The sequence below is a fragment of the Tamandua tetradactyla genome, chromosome 5, assembly GCF_023851605.1.
Source record: "Tamandua tetradactyla isolate mTamTet1 chromosome 5, mTamTet1.pri, whole genome shotgun sequence".
Taxonomy (NCBI): Eukaryota; Metazoa; Chordata; class Mammalia; order Pilosa; family Myrmecophagidae; genus Tamandua; species Tamandua tetradactyla.
The window spans coordinates 187138897-187154177 of record NC_135331.1 but is presented as its reverse complement, the minus strand read 5'-3'; the positions used below and the strand labels follow the sequence as shown (position 1 = coordinate 187154177).

Genomic DNA, 15281 nt, shown 5'->3' with positions numbered 1-15281 from the left:
CCATGTTCCCCATCATCCAAAAGCAGCTGGATTGACAGAATGGTGGAATGGCCTTTTGAAAACTCAATTACTGCACCAATTAGGTGGCATACCTTGAAAGGCTGGGGTAATGTTCTCCAGGAAGCTGCATATGCTCTGAATCAGCGTCCACTGTATGGTGCTGTTTCTTCCATAGCCAGCCAGGATCCATGGGTCCAGGAACCAAGGGGTAGAAATGGGAGTGGCACCATTCACTATTACCCCTAGTGGTCCACTAGGAAAATTTTTGCCCTCTGCCCCGGCGACCCTGAGCTCTGCTGGTCTACAAGTTTTAGTTCCAAAAGGGGGAGTGCTTCCACCAGGAGAAACAACAATGATTCCACTGAACTGGACTCTAAGACTGCCATCTAGTCAGTTTGGGCTACTCATGCCACTAGATCAACAAGCCAAGAAGGACTGCATTATTGTCTGGGGTGATTGACCCTGACTATCAGGGGGAAATAGGGCTGCAACTATACAATGGAGGTAAAGAAGAGTTTTCATGGAATATAGGAGATCCCCTAGGGCGTCTTTTAGTACTACCATGCCCTGGGATTAAAATCAATGGAAAACTGCAACAACCCAATCCAGGCAGGACTACCAATGGGTCTGAAACTTCAGGAATGAAGGGCTGGGTCATGCCACCAGGCAAAGAACCACAGGCAGCTGAAGTGCTTGCTGAGGGTAAAGGGAACATGGAATGGGTAGTGGAAGAAGGTAGTGATAAATGCGAACTACAACCACGTGATCAGTTACAGAAACGAGGACTACGATGCTGTTTTGTTCCTGTTATACTATTTAAGTTGTAAGATATCAAGTTTAAGAATGAATATTACCCAAGGACTTGCACTCTATTCTGGAGAGAGTTACTGTGTTTCCAGTTACATGCAGGACAGCTGGGTATTGTTAGGTGAAGGGAAAAAATGTGCATTTTAATGTTTTTTATTTAGAAATTAGGTATGGTTTAGGGTGATGAGTACAGCTGTGGAGGGCCAGGAGCAATTAATCAGGCCCAAACAGGAGCAATCAATCAGGCCCAAGCAGGGAGAGTCCCCACACCATTGGGGTGAATGTCCCCGAGAGTTAAACAATTACCAATGCTAAGAAACTGTGGGAATGGGATAGGTTTTGGCAACGGCTAACGGCATTCATCCGCTTCTATGAACCGCTTGCTTGCTAGCAACTGCAAAAAAAAAAAACCCACAGCATGATTTTAGCTTTTATAAGTACACCTTGAAAAGCTCTAGGGGCTGCTCTCTGAATCCTCTTTCTTGGAGGTTTCTGAGGCAGTTGCCGGCCGGCTAATAAAGACTCCAAATTGGCTTGCAGTTTTAATTTGTGTGGTCTCTCTTTCAGTGCGCCCCACAACATAGCTGCCAAGTTGACAAGGGGTAGACTGTCATGGTCAGGTTCATGTGTCAACTTGGCCAAGTGGTGGTACCTGTTTGTCTGGTTGGGCAAGTGTGGCCTGTCTGTTGTAATGAGGACATTTCATAGAATTAAATCATGATCATGTCAGCTGCATCCACAGCTGATTCCATCAGCCAAGGAGAGTATGTTCTGCAATGAGTGATGCTCAACCTAATCACTGGAAGCTTTTTAAGGAGGATTCAGAAGAGACAGGCTCTCTTCCTGCTTCGGCCGGCAGCCTCTCCTGTGGAGTTCATCCAGACCCTCCATCAGAATCGTCGGTTTCACAACCTGCCCTGCGGATTTTGGACTCCGCGTTCCTGTGGTCACGTGAGACACTTTTATAAATTTTATATTTGCGAGTGTTCCCTGTTGATTCTGTTTCTCTAGAGAACCCTAATACAATGGCCTTAGGCATTTTAAAAGAAAGATTATAAATTAGCTTTGTTTTGACCTTATGTTACAGTGGAGGAGTCACCAAATAAATACTTAAGACTACTGAAAAGGGTAAGTGAATTTTTATTGTAGCAATTTGATTATCTTTACATGTAAAAGCAGAGACTCTCCACAAAGAAGAAAAACATATGAATATTAACTATATAAATTAAATTAATGGACTAAACACATTTTTGAAGAGATCCATAAGGCATTTCAAAACACCTTAAATAATTTGTATACTATTTTCATACTATTGTCAGTTATATCATTGCAAGCATACATAGTTAAGCACTCAATTTTCACATGTTGAAAACTCCTTTCCTATAGCTGGTCAGATTTTAGCTGATTTATGGAAACTTGTAACTGCTAATCCAAGTAGGTGTTCGGTGAGCTACTTCACAAAGCAATGCTGAAAACCTTGTAATCCAACTTTGACAGCCCATAATACCAACTTCCAAATTCCCCCCACTGCCAATGATTAAAATGAAACTGACATTCATTTCAATTGTAAAGTAAATAATAATAAAAGCAAAACTCAAGAAAAGTACATGTGGTCCCTCAACTAAACTTCCACAATCTGCCTGCCTAACATTAAGTCTTTACTACTCAGCTTCACTGCCACATGCTTTCAGAGGTGTTTCCTCCTCCAATCTCTTCTTTGGACACATAACCATTACAACACATTCTACCCTAAATTCTAACCACTGATTTTGTATTACCCCTTTATTAACAGTTGAAGCAGATTGTCTCTTCTCATTTCTATTATTCCCTGATCCTATCACAGGGCATAGTATGCATTAAATACTCAACAAATGTTTACTGAAAAAATAAATGAATGAACAAACTAAACAATATTGACTTTAGATGTTTCAGCCAAACACTGCAGTTATTTCATTTCTTAAAACTATATTTTACATCACAAACACCCAAAGAAAGAAAACTAGTAATTTCAGCTCATTTCCAACATCAATATATTAATCCTTATGTCCATTTATATTCATGTACATGGGCCCATTATACACTGACACAATGCAGGATTAGGTCTCAGCACTTACTCTCCATTCACATTCACTACAGTTATTGGAGATACACAGAAGTATTTAAATGGCTTAGCACCAACAGGCAAGTACTAAAGAAATACACCTCATGAAATGATATGTCCTTAATATTAAAATGTAGATATGAAAATTTATTTTAATAACCAAGTCTATCTCTTCTTTCAAATGAGGCCTTTTTCATGATGAAATCTTTTAAATTTCCCCTTGGCATAAAAATCAAGCCATGAAGCAATAGTTTCTGTCAGTTTTAATATGTTAACATAACCACTTTATGTGTCTTCCCCATTTATGTTCCTACAGTAAATTCCATTGCAGTGACTTCTGTTGTTAGCCCCAGTGACTGTTATTACAAACTCACTGTTCCCAAATTTCAGGATCAGTATATTACAAAAATGCTAGGTTTTAGGAGTTAAAAACAAACATCTGAAATTTAAGTGAAAAATGATAAACCTCTTTCCATCAACAAGATCAGAGATTGTTTTATATTGGAGTATTCCATATTTTGAATAATTGTGTTTAAAACTAAAGAACCGTCAATAAATAGTTAATTTTTTACTCCTTCAAAGTAATAAAGGTTCTAATAAAGTATTTTTTATACTTGTTTATTCTTCATAGTGGACACATATAAATAAATCATTCCTCTAACTATTGAGAAATGAAAATATTTGAATTTTTAAAATACAGAGCCCTTATTGATTAACAATTTTTTATGGAATTTTATCCATAGTATCTTACACTTCAGATAACTAACCATTAAAACAAAGAAGTCAATGACAGATACTTATTTAAACTACATCATAGATCAAGAAACATGCATTCAGAAAAGATCTCAGGCTACTCAGCAATAGCTGCTTATAAAACCCAACAAACCTTAAAATAGCAAGTAGACTTCAAAGGGATCAAAATATTAATTTATGTTGGACTATGATTAGGAAAGTCTTCTTAATGTTGACATTTTCATGTTCGTAGTTTATCAATCAAATAATCAGCCTGTAATTGAAAAAAAAACACATTTTTAAATTCTAGATATCATAGCCTGTATTTCTCCTGACAACCCTATTATAATAAGCCACAGTGTAAGAGTCAGGTACTGTATATTCTGTCCCTAAAAATACCTTGTCAAAATATCTCTAAATGCAATAGTTTTATAAAACATAGTAAAGTAAAACAGGCAAATTTTTTTACCAACATTACATATTTATTAAAAGTTTTAACAGGAAAGGGTACATAAAATACTAAAGTTTATAAAAGTAAACCAAAGTCTTGTAGTTACATTGTTTCAGAGAGCTTTCTTCAATTATCTAATACAACCTGGAACATTATTTAAAAGATTTTGGGGTAAACTTCAATATCTCTATTTTGATTTCTTCAAAGTCTCAAATATGAGTTAAGATTTGCATGATAAATCATTTGCAGATTTTTAATTTGGTTCATTTTCTCCCCCAACTAAAACATAATTTAGTCTTTCATGAAATGAAATACAATTAAAAACATGCAAAAATGTATTTTAAATAGACTAAGATAACTGTTAGAAGAGATAAAAAAAAGGGCACTATATAATGATGAGGGTCAACAGACAGAACAATCATAATTATATATGCATCTATCAGCAGATTGTATGAAGCAAATATTGACAAATTTGAAGGGGAAAACAGATGGTTCTACATTAATGGTATGAGACTTCAATATACCACTTTCAATAATGGATAGAACTTCAGTCAGAAGATCAATAAGGAAATAGGAGACTTGAATGATACTATAAACCAACCTGACCTAACAGACATATATAGAACAGTTTACCCAACAGCAGCAAAATATACTTATTCTTAATATACTTATAAGTATAAGAATATTTCTTATCTAGTGCAGATGGGTCATTCTCCAGGACAGACCATATGTTAGGTTAGAAAACAAGACTCAATAAATTTAAAAACATTGAAATCATGTCATGTTTCTTTTCCAGTCATAATAAAATGAACCTAGAAATTAATAAGAGAGAAAGGAATGGAAAATTCACAAATGTGTGGAAATTAAACAATAGACTTTTAAATAATGAATAGATCATAAAAGAAATCACAAGGGAAATTAGGAACTATCTTGAAGCAAATGAAAATGAATATACAACTTAAAACTTATTGCGGCACCAAAGGGAGTGCTGGGGGGAAATGTGTAACTCTAAATGTTTACATTTAAAAAGAAGAATAGGAGGGTGCACAGGTGGTTCAGGGGTAGAACGCCCACTTTCCATGCAGGAGACTTGGGTTCAACTCCTGGACCATGCACCTCCCCCCGCCAAAAAAAATAAAAGAATAGGAAGTATGAAGTTAAGGCTTAGATATACAGAATTTCTATCTAGGACAATGGAAAAGTTTTGGTAATGGATGGTGGTGACGGTAGCACAATATTGTTAATTTAATTAATAGCACTCACTTGTATATTTGAATGTGGTTAAAAGAAGAAATTTTAGGTTGTATATATATGCTACTAAAATAAAAATTTTTTAAATCCATGGAACTGCACAGCATAATGACCCCTACCTAAGTTAAACCATGAATTATAGTTAATAATACAATTATAAAAATGTGCTTTCATACATTGTAACACATTAATCAAACCAATGCAAGGGGTTAACAGAATAATAAGGTGGTACATGAGAACACTGTATTTTAAGCATGAATAAGAAAAAAGACACCCCCCTCCCCCACGGGGGACATGACTCCCCGGGGTGTGGACCTTCCTGGCAACGTGGGACAGAAATCCTAGAATGAGCTGGGACTCAGCATCAAGAGATTGAGAAAACCTTCTCGACCAAAAAGGGGAAGAGCAAAATGAGACAAAATAAAGTGCCAATGACTGAGAGATTCCAGAGCCCACAGGTTATCCTGGAGGTTATTCTTATGCACTAAATAGATATCACCTTGTTATTCAAGATGTAATGGAGAGGCTGGAAGGAACTGCCTGAAAATATAGAGCTGTGTTCCAGTAGCCATGTTTCTTGAACATGATTGTATAATGATATAGCTTTTGCAATCTGACTGTGTGATGGTGAAAACCTTGTGTCTGATGCTCCTTTTATATACCTTATCAACAGATGGGTAAAACATATGGATTAAAAATAAACAAATAATGGAGGGAACAAATGTTAAAATAAATTTAGTAGATTGAAATGCTAGTGATCAATGAAAGGGAGAGGTAAGGGGTATGGTATGTATGAATTTTTTTCTGTTTTCTTTTTATTTCTTTTCCTGAATTGATGCAAATGTTCTAAGAAATGATCATGATGATGAATATACAAAGATGTGATGATATTGTGAGTTAGTGATTATATATGTAGAATGGGATGATCATATGGTAAGAACGTTTGAGTTTGTATGCCGGTATGTTTAAATAACAAAATTAAAAAAAAAAAAAAAAAAAGAAGATCTCAAATCAATGACCTAAACTCACACCTGAAAGAACTAGAAAAAGAAGAGCAAACTAAACCCAAAGTAAGCACAAGGAAAGAAATAGCAAAGAAGATTAGAGTGGAGAGAGGTGATAAATGAAAGAGAAAATAAAAAGCACAACAGAAAAAAAAACAATGAAATCAAATGTTGGTTCTTTGACAGGATCAATAAAATTGAGAAATCTTTAGTTAGAATGACAAAAGAAAGACATGAGAGAAAGATGCTTCAATCAGAAATGAAAGGACTGATATTACTACCAATCCCACAGAAATAATTTTTACAAAAAGATTATAAGAGGATACTATGAGCTGAAGGGATACAGACTGTGCAACAGGACTAGATACAAAAACTCAAAAATGGACAGCACAATAATACCTAATTGTAAAGTAATCATGTTAAAACACTGAATGAAGCTGCATCTGAGCTATAGGTTTTTGTTTTGTTTTGTTTTGTTTTTACTATTATTACTTTTATTTTTTTCTCTATATTAACATTCTATATCTTTTTCGGTTGTGTTGCTAGTTCTTCTAAACTGATGCAAATGTATTAAGAAACGATGATCATGCATCTATGTGATGATGTTAAGAATTACTGATTGCATATGTAGAATGGTATGAATTCTAAATGTTGGGTTAATTTTTTTCCGTTAATTAAAAAAAAAAAAAAAAGAGTAGGGGTAATTGGAGCTGAAGGGATACAGACTGTGCAACAGGACTGGATATAAAAACTCAGAAATGGACAGCACAATACTACCTAATTGTAATGCAATTATGTTAAAACACTGAATGAAGCTGCATGTGAGGTATAGGTTTTTTTTTCTCTCTATTATCGTTTTAATTCTTATTCTGTTGTCTTTTTGTTTATTTTTCTGAATCGATGCAAATGTACTAAGAAATGATGAATATGCAACTATGTGATGATATTAAGAATTACTGATTGTACATGTAGAATGGAATGATTTCTAAATGTTTTGTTAATTTTTTTTAATTAATAAAAAAAAAAAAGAGGATACTATGAACAGCTGTATGCCAACAAATTAGATAGCCTAGATGGATAAATTCCTAGAAGCACACAAACTTCCTACACTGACTCTAGAAGAAATTGAAGACCTCGACAGACCTCTAATAAGAAAATAAATTAGTAATCAAAAACCTCCCAAAAAAGAAAACTCCAAGACCAGAGGGCTTCACTGCTAAATTTTACCAAATGTAAAAGAGATAACAGCAATCCTGCTCAAGCCATTTAAAAAAACTGAAGAGGGAACACCTCTTAAATCATCTATAAGGCCAGCATTACCCTAACACCAAAGCCAGATAAAGATAATAAAAGAAAATTACAAACAAACATCCCTTAATATATAGATTCTAAAAATCCTCAACAAAATACTAGTGAACCCAGTCCAACACCACATTAAAAGAACTATATACCATGATTGTGCTGGTTGGAAGATATTATGTACCCCAGAAAAGTCATGTTCTTTTTCCTTATCCAATCTTGTGGGGGCAGACCTATTGTGTAGGGTGCAAACTCTGACTGGATTGTTTCCATGGAGATGCGACACATCCAGTTGTGGGTGTAACCTTTTGATTTGATTGCTTCCATGGATACAGACACATCCAATTGTGGGTGTGGCCCTTTGATTAAATGAAGATGTGAGTCTGTCCATTCAAGATGGGTCTTAATTAGTTTGTTTTTTTACTATGGAATGCTTCACGAACTTCCTTGTCATCCTTGCACAGGGGCCATGCTAATCTTCTCCATATCGTTCCAATTTTAGTATATGTGCTGCCAGAGCAAGCACAGTCTTAATTCGTTTAATGGAGTCTTTAAAAGAGCTCATGGAGAAGGAAAGACTCAGAGTTGACTCAGACGCAGACATCTGGAGATGCCTGGAGTGCCAACAGAGAGAGCAGACACCTAGACACAGATGTTTAGAGATGCAGAGCCCAGCAGATGTCACCATGTGCCTTCTCATGAGATGCTAAGCAACCCAAAACCAGTATTTTATGACGGAGAAGCTAAGTGAAGGTTCACAGATGCTTAGAGAGGAAGCCACTGGAATTAGAAACTGGACTCAGTGGAACTGGGAGCAAGGATCAGCAGGAGCCAGTTACATGCGTTCCCATGTGACAGACATTAGCTTTTCTCCAGAATCAAGATATCTTTCTCTGGATGCCTTAGTTTGGCATCTTTAAGTGCTTCGAACCGTAAACTTGCAACTTAAATCCCCTTCATAAAAAGCTGTTCCATTTCCAGAATATTGCATTCCAGCAGCATTAGCAAACTAAAACAACGATTAAGTGGGATTTATCCCAGGAATGCAAGAATGGTTTAACATAAGAAAATCAATTAATGTAATATACCACATTAACAGAACAAAAGAATAAAAAACACATTATCATCTCAATTGACACAGAAAAAGCATTTGACAAAATCTAGCACCCCTTCTTGACAAAAGTATTCAGAAAACATGGCATAAAAGGAAACTTTCTCAACATGATAAAGGGCATATATGAAAAATCCAAAGCTAATATTATACTCAAAGGTTAAAGACTGAAAGCCTTCCTACTGAGGTCAGGAACAAGAGAAGGATGCTCACTGTTAATGGAAATTCTAGCCAGAGAAATTAGAACAGCAAAAGAAATAAATGACATCCAAACTGGAAAGGAAGAAATAAACTTTATTTTCAAATGGCATGATCCCATACATACAAAATCCCAAAAATTCCACAATAAAGTTACTAGAGCTAACAAAAATAATTTAGCAATGTGGTGGGGTACAAGATCAACACACAAGAATCAGTGTTTTTTTATACACTAGTAATGAACAATTTGAAAAGGAAATTAAGAAAAATATTCCATTTATAATAGCAACTCAAAGTATCAAATATCTAGGAATAAATTTAACCGAAGGATGTAAAAAAAACATACATAGAAAAGTACAAAACCTTGCTAAAAAAAATCAAAGGAGACCTAAATAAATGGAAGGACATTCCACGTGCATGAATTTGAAGGCTAAATATTAAGATGTTGATTTTACCCAATACAATTTACAGATTCAATGCAATCTTGATCAAAATTCCAACAGCCTTTTTTTTTTTTTTTTTTTACAGAAATGGAAAAGCCAATCATTAAATTCATATGGAAGGTTAAGGAGCCCCAAATAGCCAAAACTACCTTGAAAAAGAAAAAGTTAGATTTTAAAACATATCACAAAGCTATGTAATCAAAATCCTGTGGTACTGGAACAAGACATACAGACCAAAGAAACAGAATTGATATCAGAAATAAACCCTCACATCCTGTGGCCAACTGATTGCTGACAAGGGTACCAAGTCCACTCAATGGGAATAGAACAGTCTCCTCAAAAAAATGGTGTTGGGAAAACTGGATATCCACATGCAAAAGAATGAAGGTAGACTACTATCTCTTCTTTATTTTTATGACAAAAATAAATTCAAAATGGATCAAAGACCGAAATATAAGAACCAGAACTATAAAAATCCTAGAAGGAAAGCATCTTCAGCACACTGTGTTAGACAATGATTTCTTAGACTTTATAACCAAAACACAAACAACAAAAGAGAAAAACAGATAAATGAGACTTCATCAACATTTAAAACTTTTCAAAGGACATTATCAAGAAAGTGAAAAGACAACCTACCAAATGGAAGAAAATATTTGGAAGCCATATAGCTGATAAGGGTTTAATATTCAGAATATATAAAGACTGCTATAACTCAACAACAAAAAGATAAACTCAATTAAAAATGGGCATAAGATTTGAATAGAAATCTCTCCAAAGAAGATATAAAAATGGCCAAAAAGCAAGTGAAAAGATGCTTAATATCATTAGCCTTTAGGGAAATGAAAATCAAAACCATGAGATACCATTTCATACCCACTAGAAAGGCTACTATAAAAAAAAAAGGAAAATTAACAAGTGTTGGTGAGGATATGATGAAGTAGGAACCCTTGTATGCTGTTGGTGGGACTACAGAATGATGCAGCTATTGCCTAAAACCATTTGGCAGTTTCACAGAAAGTTAAGTATAGAATTACCATATGACCCAGTAATTCTACTTCTAGAGCTACACCAAAAAAAAAATTGAAAGCAGGAACTCAAATGGATTATTTGCACACTGATGCTCATAGTGGCATTATTCACAATTGTCAAAAGATGGAAACAACTTAAGTGTTCATCATCAGATGAATGGATAAATAAAATGTGGTATATACAGATGTGCTGGTTTGAAACTGTTATGTACCCCAGAAAAGCCACATTCCTTTAATCCAATCTTGTGGGGCAAACCTATTGTTGGGTGGGACCTTTTGGTTAGGTTGTTTCCATGGAGATATGACCCTCTCCATTCAAGGTGGGCCTTAATTCTTTCTGAAGCCTTTATGAGAAAGAGCCAGCAGCGTTTAGAAAGAGAAAGGAAATAGCCCAGGAGGAGCCAGAAAGCTGGGAGAGCCACTTTGTAAAACCCAGGAGAGAAGGGCCAGCAGATGTTGCCATGTGCCTTCCATGTGACAGAGGAAGCCCAGATGCCATCGACCTTTCTAAGTGAAGGTGTCTTCTTGTTGATATCTTAATCTGGATATTTTCATGGCCTTAGAGCTATAAATTTGTAATCAGATAAATTCCCTTTGTAAAAGCCAATCCATTTTTGGTATATTGCATTCTGGAAGCTTGAGCAAACCGAAACAACAGACAATGGAATATTATTCAGCCGTAAAAAGGAACAAAGTTCTGATACATATCATGATATGATGAACCTTGAGGACAAATAAGTCAAAAGGACAAATTTATGAACTCGCTTACATGAAATAATTAGAATTTGCAAATTCATAGTCAGAAATCAGAACACATGAGCAAGGGTAGGGAGGGGAATGGTGAGTTAATGCTCAATAGAGTTTCTGTTTGGGGTGATGGAAAAGTTTTGGTAATGGATGATGGTGATTGTAACATAGTATTTTTTTTCTTTCTTTTTTTTTGGCATGAGCAGGGACCGGGGAGGGAGGTATATAGGAACTCCACACTTTCTGCATGATTTTTCTGTAAACCTACAACTTCTCTGACAAACCTAAAATGTTTGAATTACTTTCTGATTGCAAAAAAATGTGGATGCCTTGTAGTAAATTTAGAAATACAAATAGGAAAAAAATAACCCTTTTTCCCACTGAATGTTTAAAGCACACATCCTGCAGAATGTCTTACATTTGTATTTCAAATATATACAAACACATACATACACATACCACACACTTATGTTTTTATCTAAATAAAATCACTGGACATTCAGACGCTTTTTAATTGCACTTACTATGTATCAGGTACTGCTTTACAAGTAAATTATCTCATCATTCCTCTTACCAACCCTACCAGACAGGCACTATTATCTATATCCAGATAACAGACAAACAACCAGAACCTTAAAAAGGTTAGGTGACTTGTACATGGTCCCTGAAATAAACATTGGAACCAGAACTGGAATCTAGATCTGATTAATGCTATAATGCTTCTATATTATATCTCCTGTTTGAAACGGGGAAATTTTGCCATATCTCCTCCTCCTACAGATTTGATGATCTGGAAAATCCCCCAAATTAAAAATGTTATTTGGAATATGTGCAAGATAAAATAGGTGAGTAAGTCTATGACAGCTATGTTGTAAGAAATTACAACAAAAGGGACAAATATTTTTGAACGTTTCTGGTTCAACAATAACACTTACTGTGATAAACCAGTAGGAGTTGACTCTATAAACAAATTTTGATATGAAGCCAAGCTGAGTGACTGGTGCCAGGACATGAAGATGCAAGTGGGAAATAGAGCAGAACGGCGGCATATGGAAACCCATCCTAAAATGGAAAGGTAAGAGACAATTGACAAACCAGTTTTACAACAGTTTGAAGTCATTTTTTTTCAGGCTAAAAAACACAGAAGTTAAAGGCATCCAAAACAGATCACTTAAGGTAGGCAGAGTACCACTCATATCTCTTTAACAGTTTTATTTATATACCAAAATATTTACAATTCCACCTCCTTTCATGTTGCAGACCTTAACAGCATATTATACCTCAAAACAACTTTTATAAAGTCTGAGTTGCCACTCTTATCACTTCAATTCTTATATTAAGCTTTAATTCTACAATGACTAAAAAAATTACTGTACACTCAAGCAGAACTAGTGTTCATATACTCCAAGATGTAGCCAGTAGATGGCAGTCTTTCTCCTTAATCTCTAATGAAGTAGTCATTTTCTTACCAACCAACAATATTTAAGCAGTTAGAATAAAATCAATTAAAAAAAACTTTGCCATAACCTAAGTTTCTTGTTTAATACTGAAAATAAGCTACAGGATAATTATTCATAATTATTTGCATTATAAACATAAGAGAAATTACTTTAAATAGCAAAACATTTTTAGAAATATGATTTACCTTCTTAAAAATCAGTTTATAGCTACAGTTCACACATGCTGAGTGGACCAAGGCATGCCTATAACAATAAGTCACAGCCTAGCAATATTTGCCTAATCAAACTAGAAGTGTTTGGGAGTGCAGGAAGAAGGCAAGGGGAGTGCTATATTGCAGCAACAATCCTCTGGGACTAACAATGCAGAGCCAGATGTAGCACATATTGGAAAGCTTCCACCACTATCTAAAAAGGACACTAGGTTTTCCCACAGTGAAACAAGACCCCTCTGATGTAGAATCAAGTAATCTGGGAGCTAGAAACAACCCATGGATTCAGTCAACAACTTCATTTTACATAAGGAAGCCGAGACCCCCAAAATTTAAGACTTCCCAAGGTCACAAAGTTAGACAATGAAGAGCTGGGAATGGAACTTAGAGCTCTTGTCTCCAGGTTTAAAAAGCACTCACAACTGGGAAGGGAATGTGCTGCTTCTGGCCAAAGGATCTCATATACTGTCTGTTCCTTTTCATGATCACAGTTTTCAAAGGACTTTTACACATGCTATCTCATTTGAGCCTACAAGTAGGCAGAGTAGGTATTATCTTGAAGAGGTTAAAGGTATTGTCTAAGGTTACACAGTCAGTGCAACCATTAGAGTGGGCAGCATTAGAATTTAGATCTTCTGTGCTTTAGAAGTAATATCCACCATACCATACTGCCTAAGTCATACACAGCAAGTTCAGAAATATTTTAAAAAGAACATTACTTAGATTAATTAAAACAGCTGACAAATTGAACATTACGTTACTGCACAAACAGTGGCATTCATCAGTTCGAAAAACAATTCAAGTTAATTTCATGCTAGAAGTATAATATATTTTTAAATCACATAAAATACATTTTTCTACGGAAATTAAGTTTATATGCAATTTTACAGGAATGAACAAATGAACAAAGCAGAGAACAGGCTGGATTTGTAACTATATTTACCTATCCCATACTTATATATACTTAACTGCCCAAACCATAAATTGAGATTATTGGAAATTGCTAAAACATGAGAGAAAGAAGCTATGTTTATTAAATTTATAATACCAATGAACCATATTCTCTCTTTTAGAAAGGCCACATTTAAACCAGGAACTCAGACACCTTTACTTCCATTTTCCACTAAAAATAAAATGTTTGAAAAAACAATAATGTGTATGTGGCGGTTCGGAACTGTATGTACCCCAGAAAAACATGTTCTTAAAATTAAAATTCCTATGGGCATGAACCCATTGTAAATAAAACATTTTGAGGAGGTTTCTTCAGTTAAGGTGTGACCCACCTCCATCAGGGATGGGCCTTAATCCTATCACTTAAGTCCATTATAGAGAATGAAATTCCGACAGAGAGAAAGCCATGAAAGCAGGAAACCCAGAAGAGAAGGGAAAGACTGTCAAGTGCAGCACCATGTGACAGAGGACCCAGGGCCAAGGATGCCAGCAGCAAGCTGCAGAACACCAGTCTTCAGGGAGAAAGTAAGGCCTTGACAGCACTTTAATTTGGATTTTTTTTCTAACCTCAAAATGTGAGCATTAAATTCCCATTGTTTATGCCTGTCCATTGCATTGTATTTGCCTGAGCAGGCAAGTAAACCAAAAAAGCATAGGATCAGTTTCTACTAGGAAGTATACATACCTCATATTTTTGAAGTCAGTGAAATTATTCCTTTCAAGAATGGCTTTTCCAACAATTACCATGCTCTCAACTATAAAACAGAAAGAAGCTACATTTAATATTGCATTATAGGAGAAATAAAGATCACTAAATTACTATTAATCTTAACTTTTTGGCACCTAGTCAAGTGTTGTATAAAATAGGTAAACATTTAAAGACACATTGAATAGTCCTGTATTAGGGTTCTCTAGGGAAACAAAACTGACAGGATATACACATATGTGTGTGTGTGTGTGTGTGTGTGTGTGTAAATATTATGAGATTATTATTGGAATTGTCTGACATGACTGTTGGGATGGGCAACTTCAAACTTAACAGGGCAGGCCATAAACTGGGAACTCTAAATGAAGGTTTTCAATAAATTCCCCAGCTAGCTGAAGTACAGATGGAAATTCTCTCTTCTGACAGCTAAAGGCCTTTTAAGGTCTTCAACTGACTGGATGAGACTTCTCTAATTGCTGAAGGCAACCTCCTCAGTTGACTGTAATCAATTGATAGATGCAATCAGCCACAGATGCAATCAACTTACTGATTAATTAAATTTGCAAAATATTCTCACAATAACAATCAGGCCAGTGCTTGCTTGACCAAACAACTGGACACCATGACCTGGCCAAGGTGACACATGAATTTAGCCAACTCAAGCCCTAAGTTACTGAGAAATTTGCTTATTAACAACTGAAAGGAAGGTTCAGATTGAGCCACAGTTGTAACACACTATCACAAAATATGTGTGTGTAAATAGGCTGACTCTGAACAGACTGT

The 15281-nt window shown here is 35.4% G+C and overlaps 1 protein-coding gene and 1 non-coding gene across 2 annotated transcripts in view; both read right to left on the bottom strand.

The window, feature by feature from the left end:
- Positions 1-2820: 2820 nt before the first annotated feature.
- The window catches only part of HINT3 (histidine triad nucleotide binding protein 3), a 33938-nt gene continuing 21477 nt past the window's right edge, over positions 2821-15281 (bottom strand). The window contains exons 3-5 of the mRNA XM_077162823.1: positions 14478-14547; positions 12108-12234; positions 2821-3914 (exon numbers count right to left, since the gene is read on the bottom strand). Of these exons, the coding sequence (XP_077018938.1) occupies positions 3882-3914; positions 12108-12234; positions 14478-14547 (230 nt within the window). The 3' untranslated portion in view covers positions 2821-3881. The remainder of the gene's footprint in view (positions 3915-12107; positions 12235-14477; positions 14548-15281) is intronic.
- On the bottom strand, positions 8065-8171 carry LOC143685350 (U6 spliceosomal RNA). The gene has a single exon (XR_013176595.1). It is a non-coding gene; the product is annotated as a U6 spliceosomal RNA (small nuclear RNA).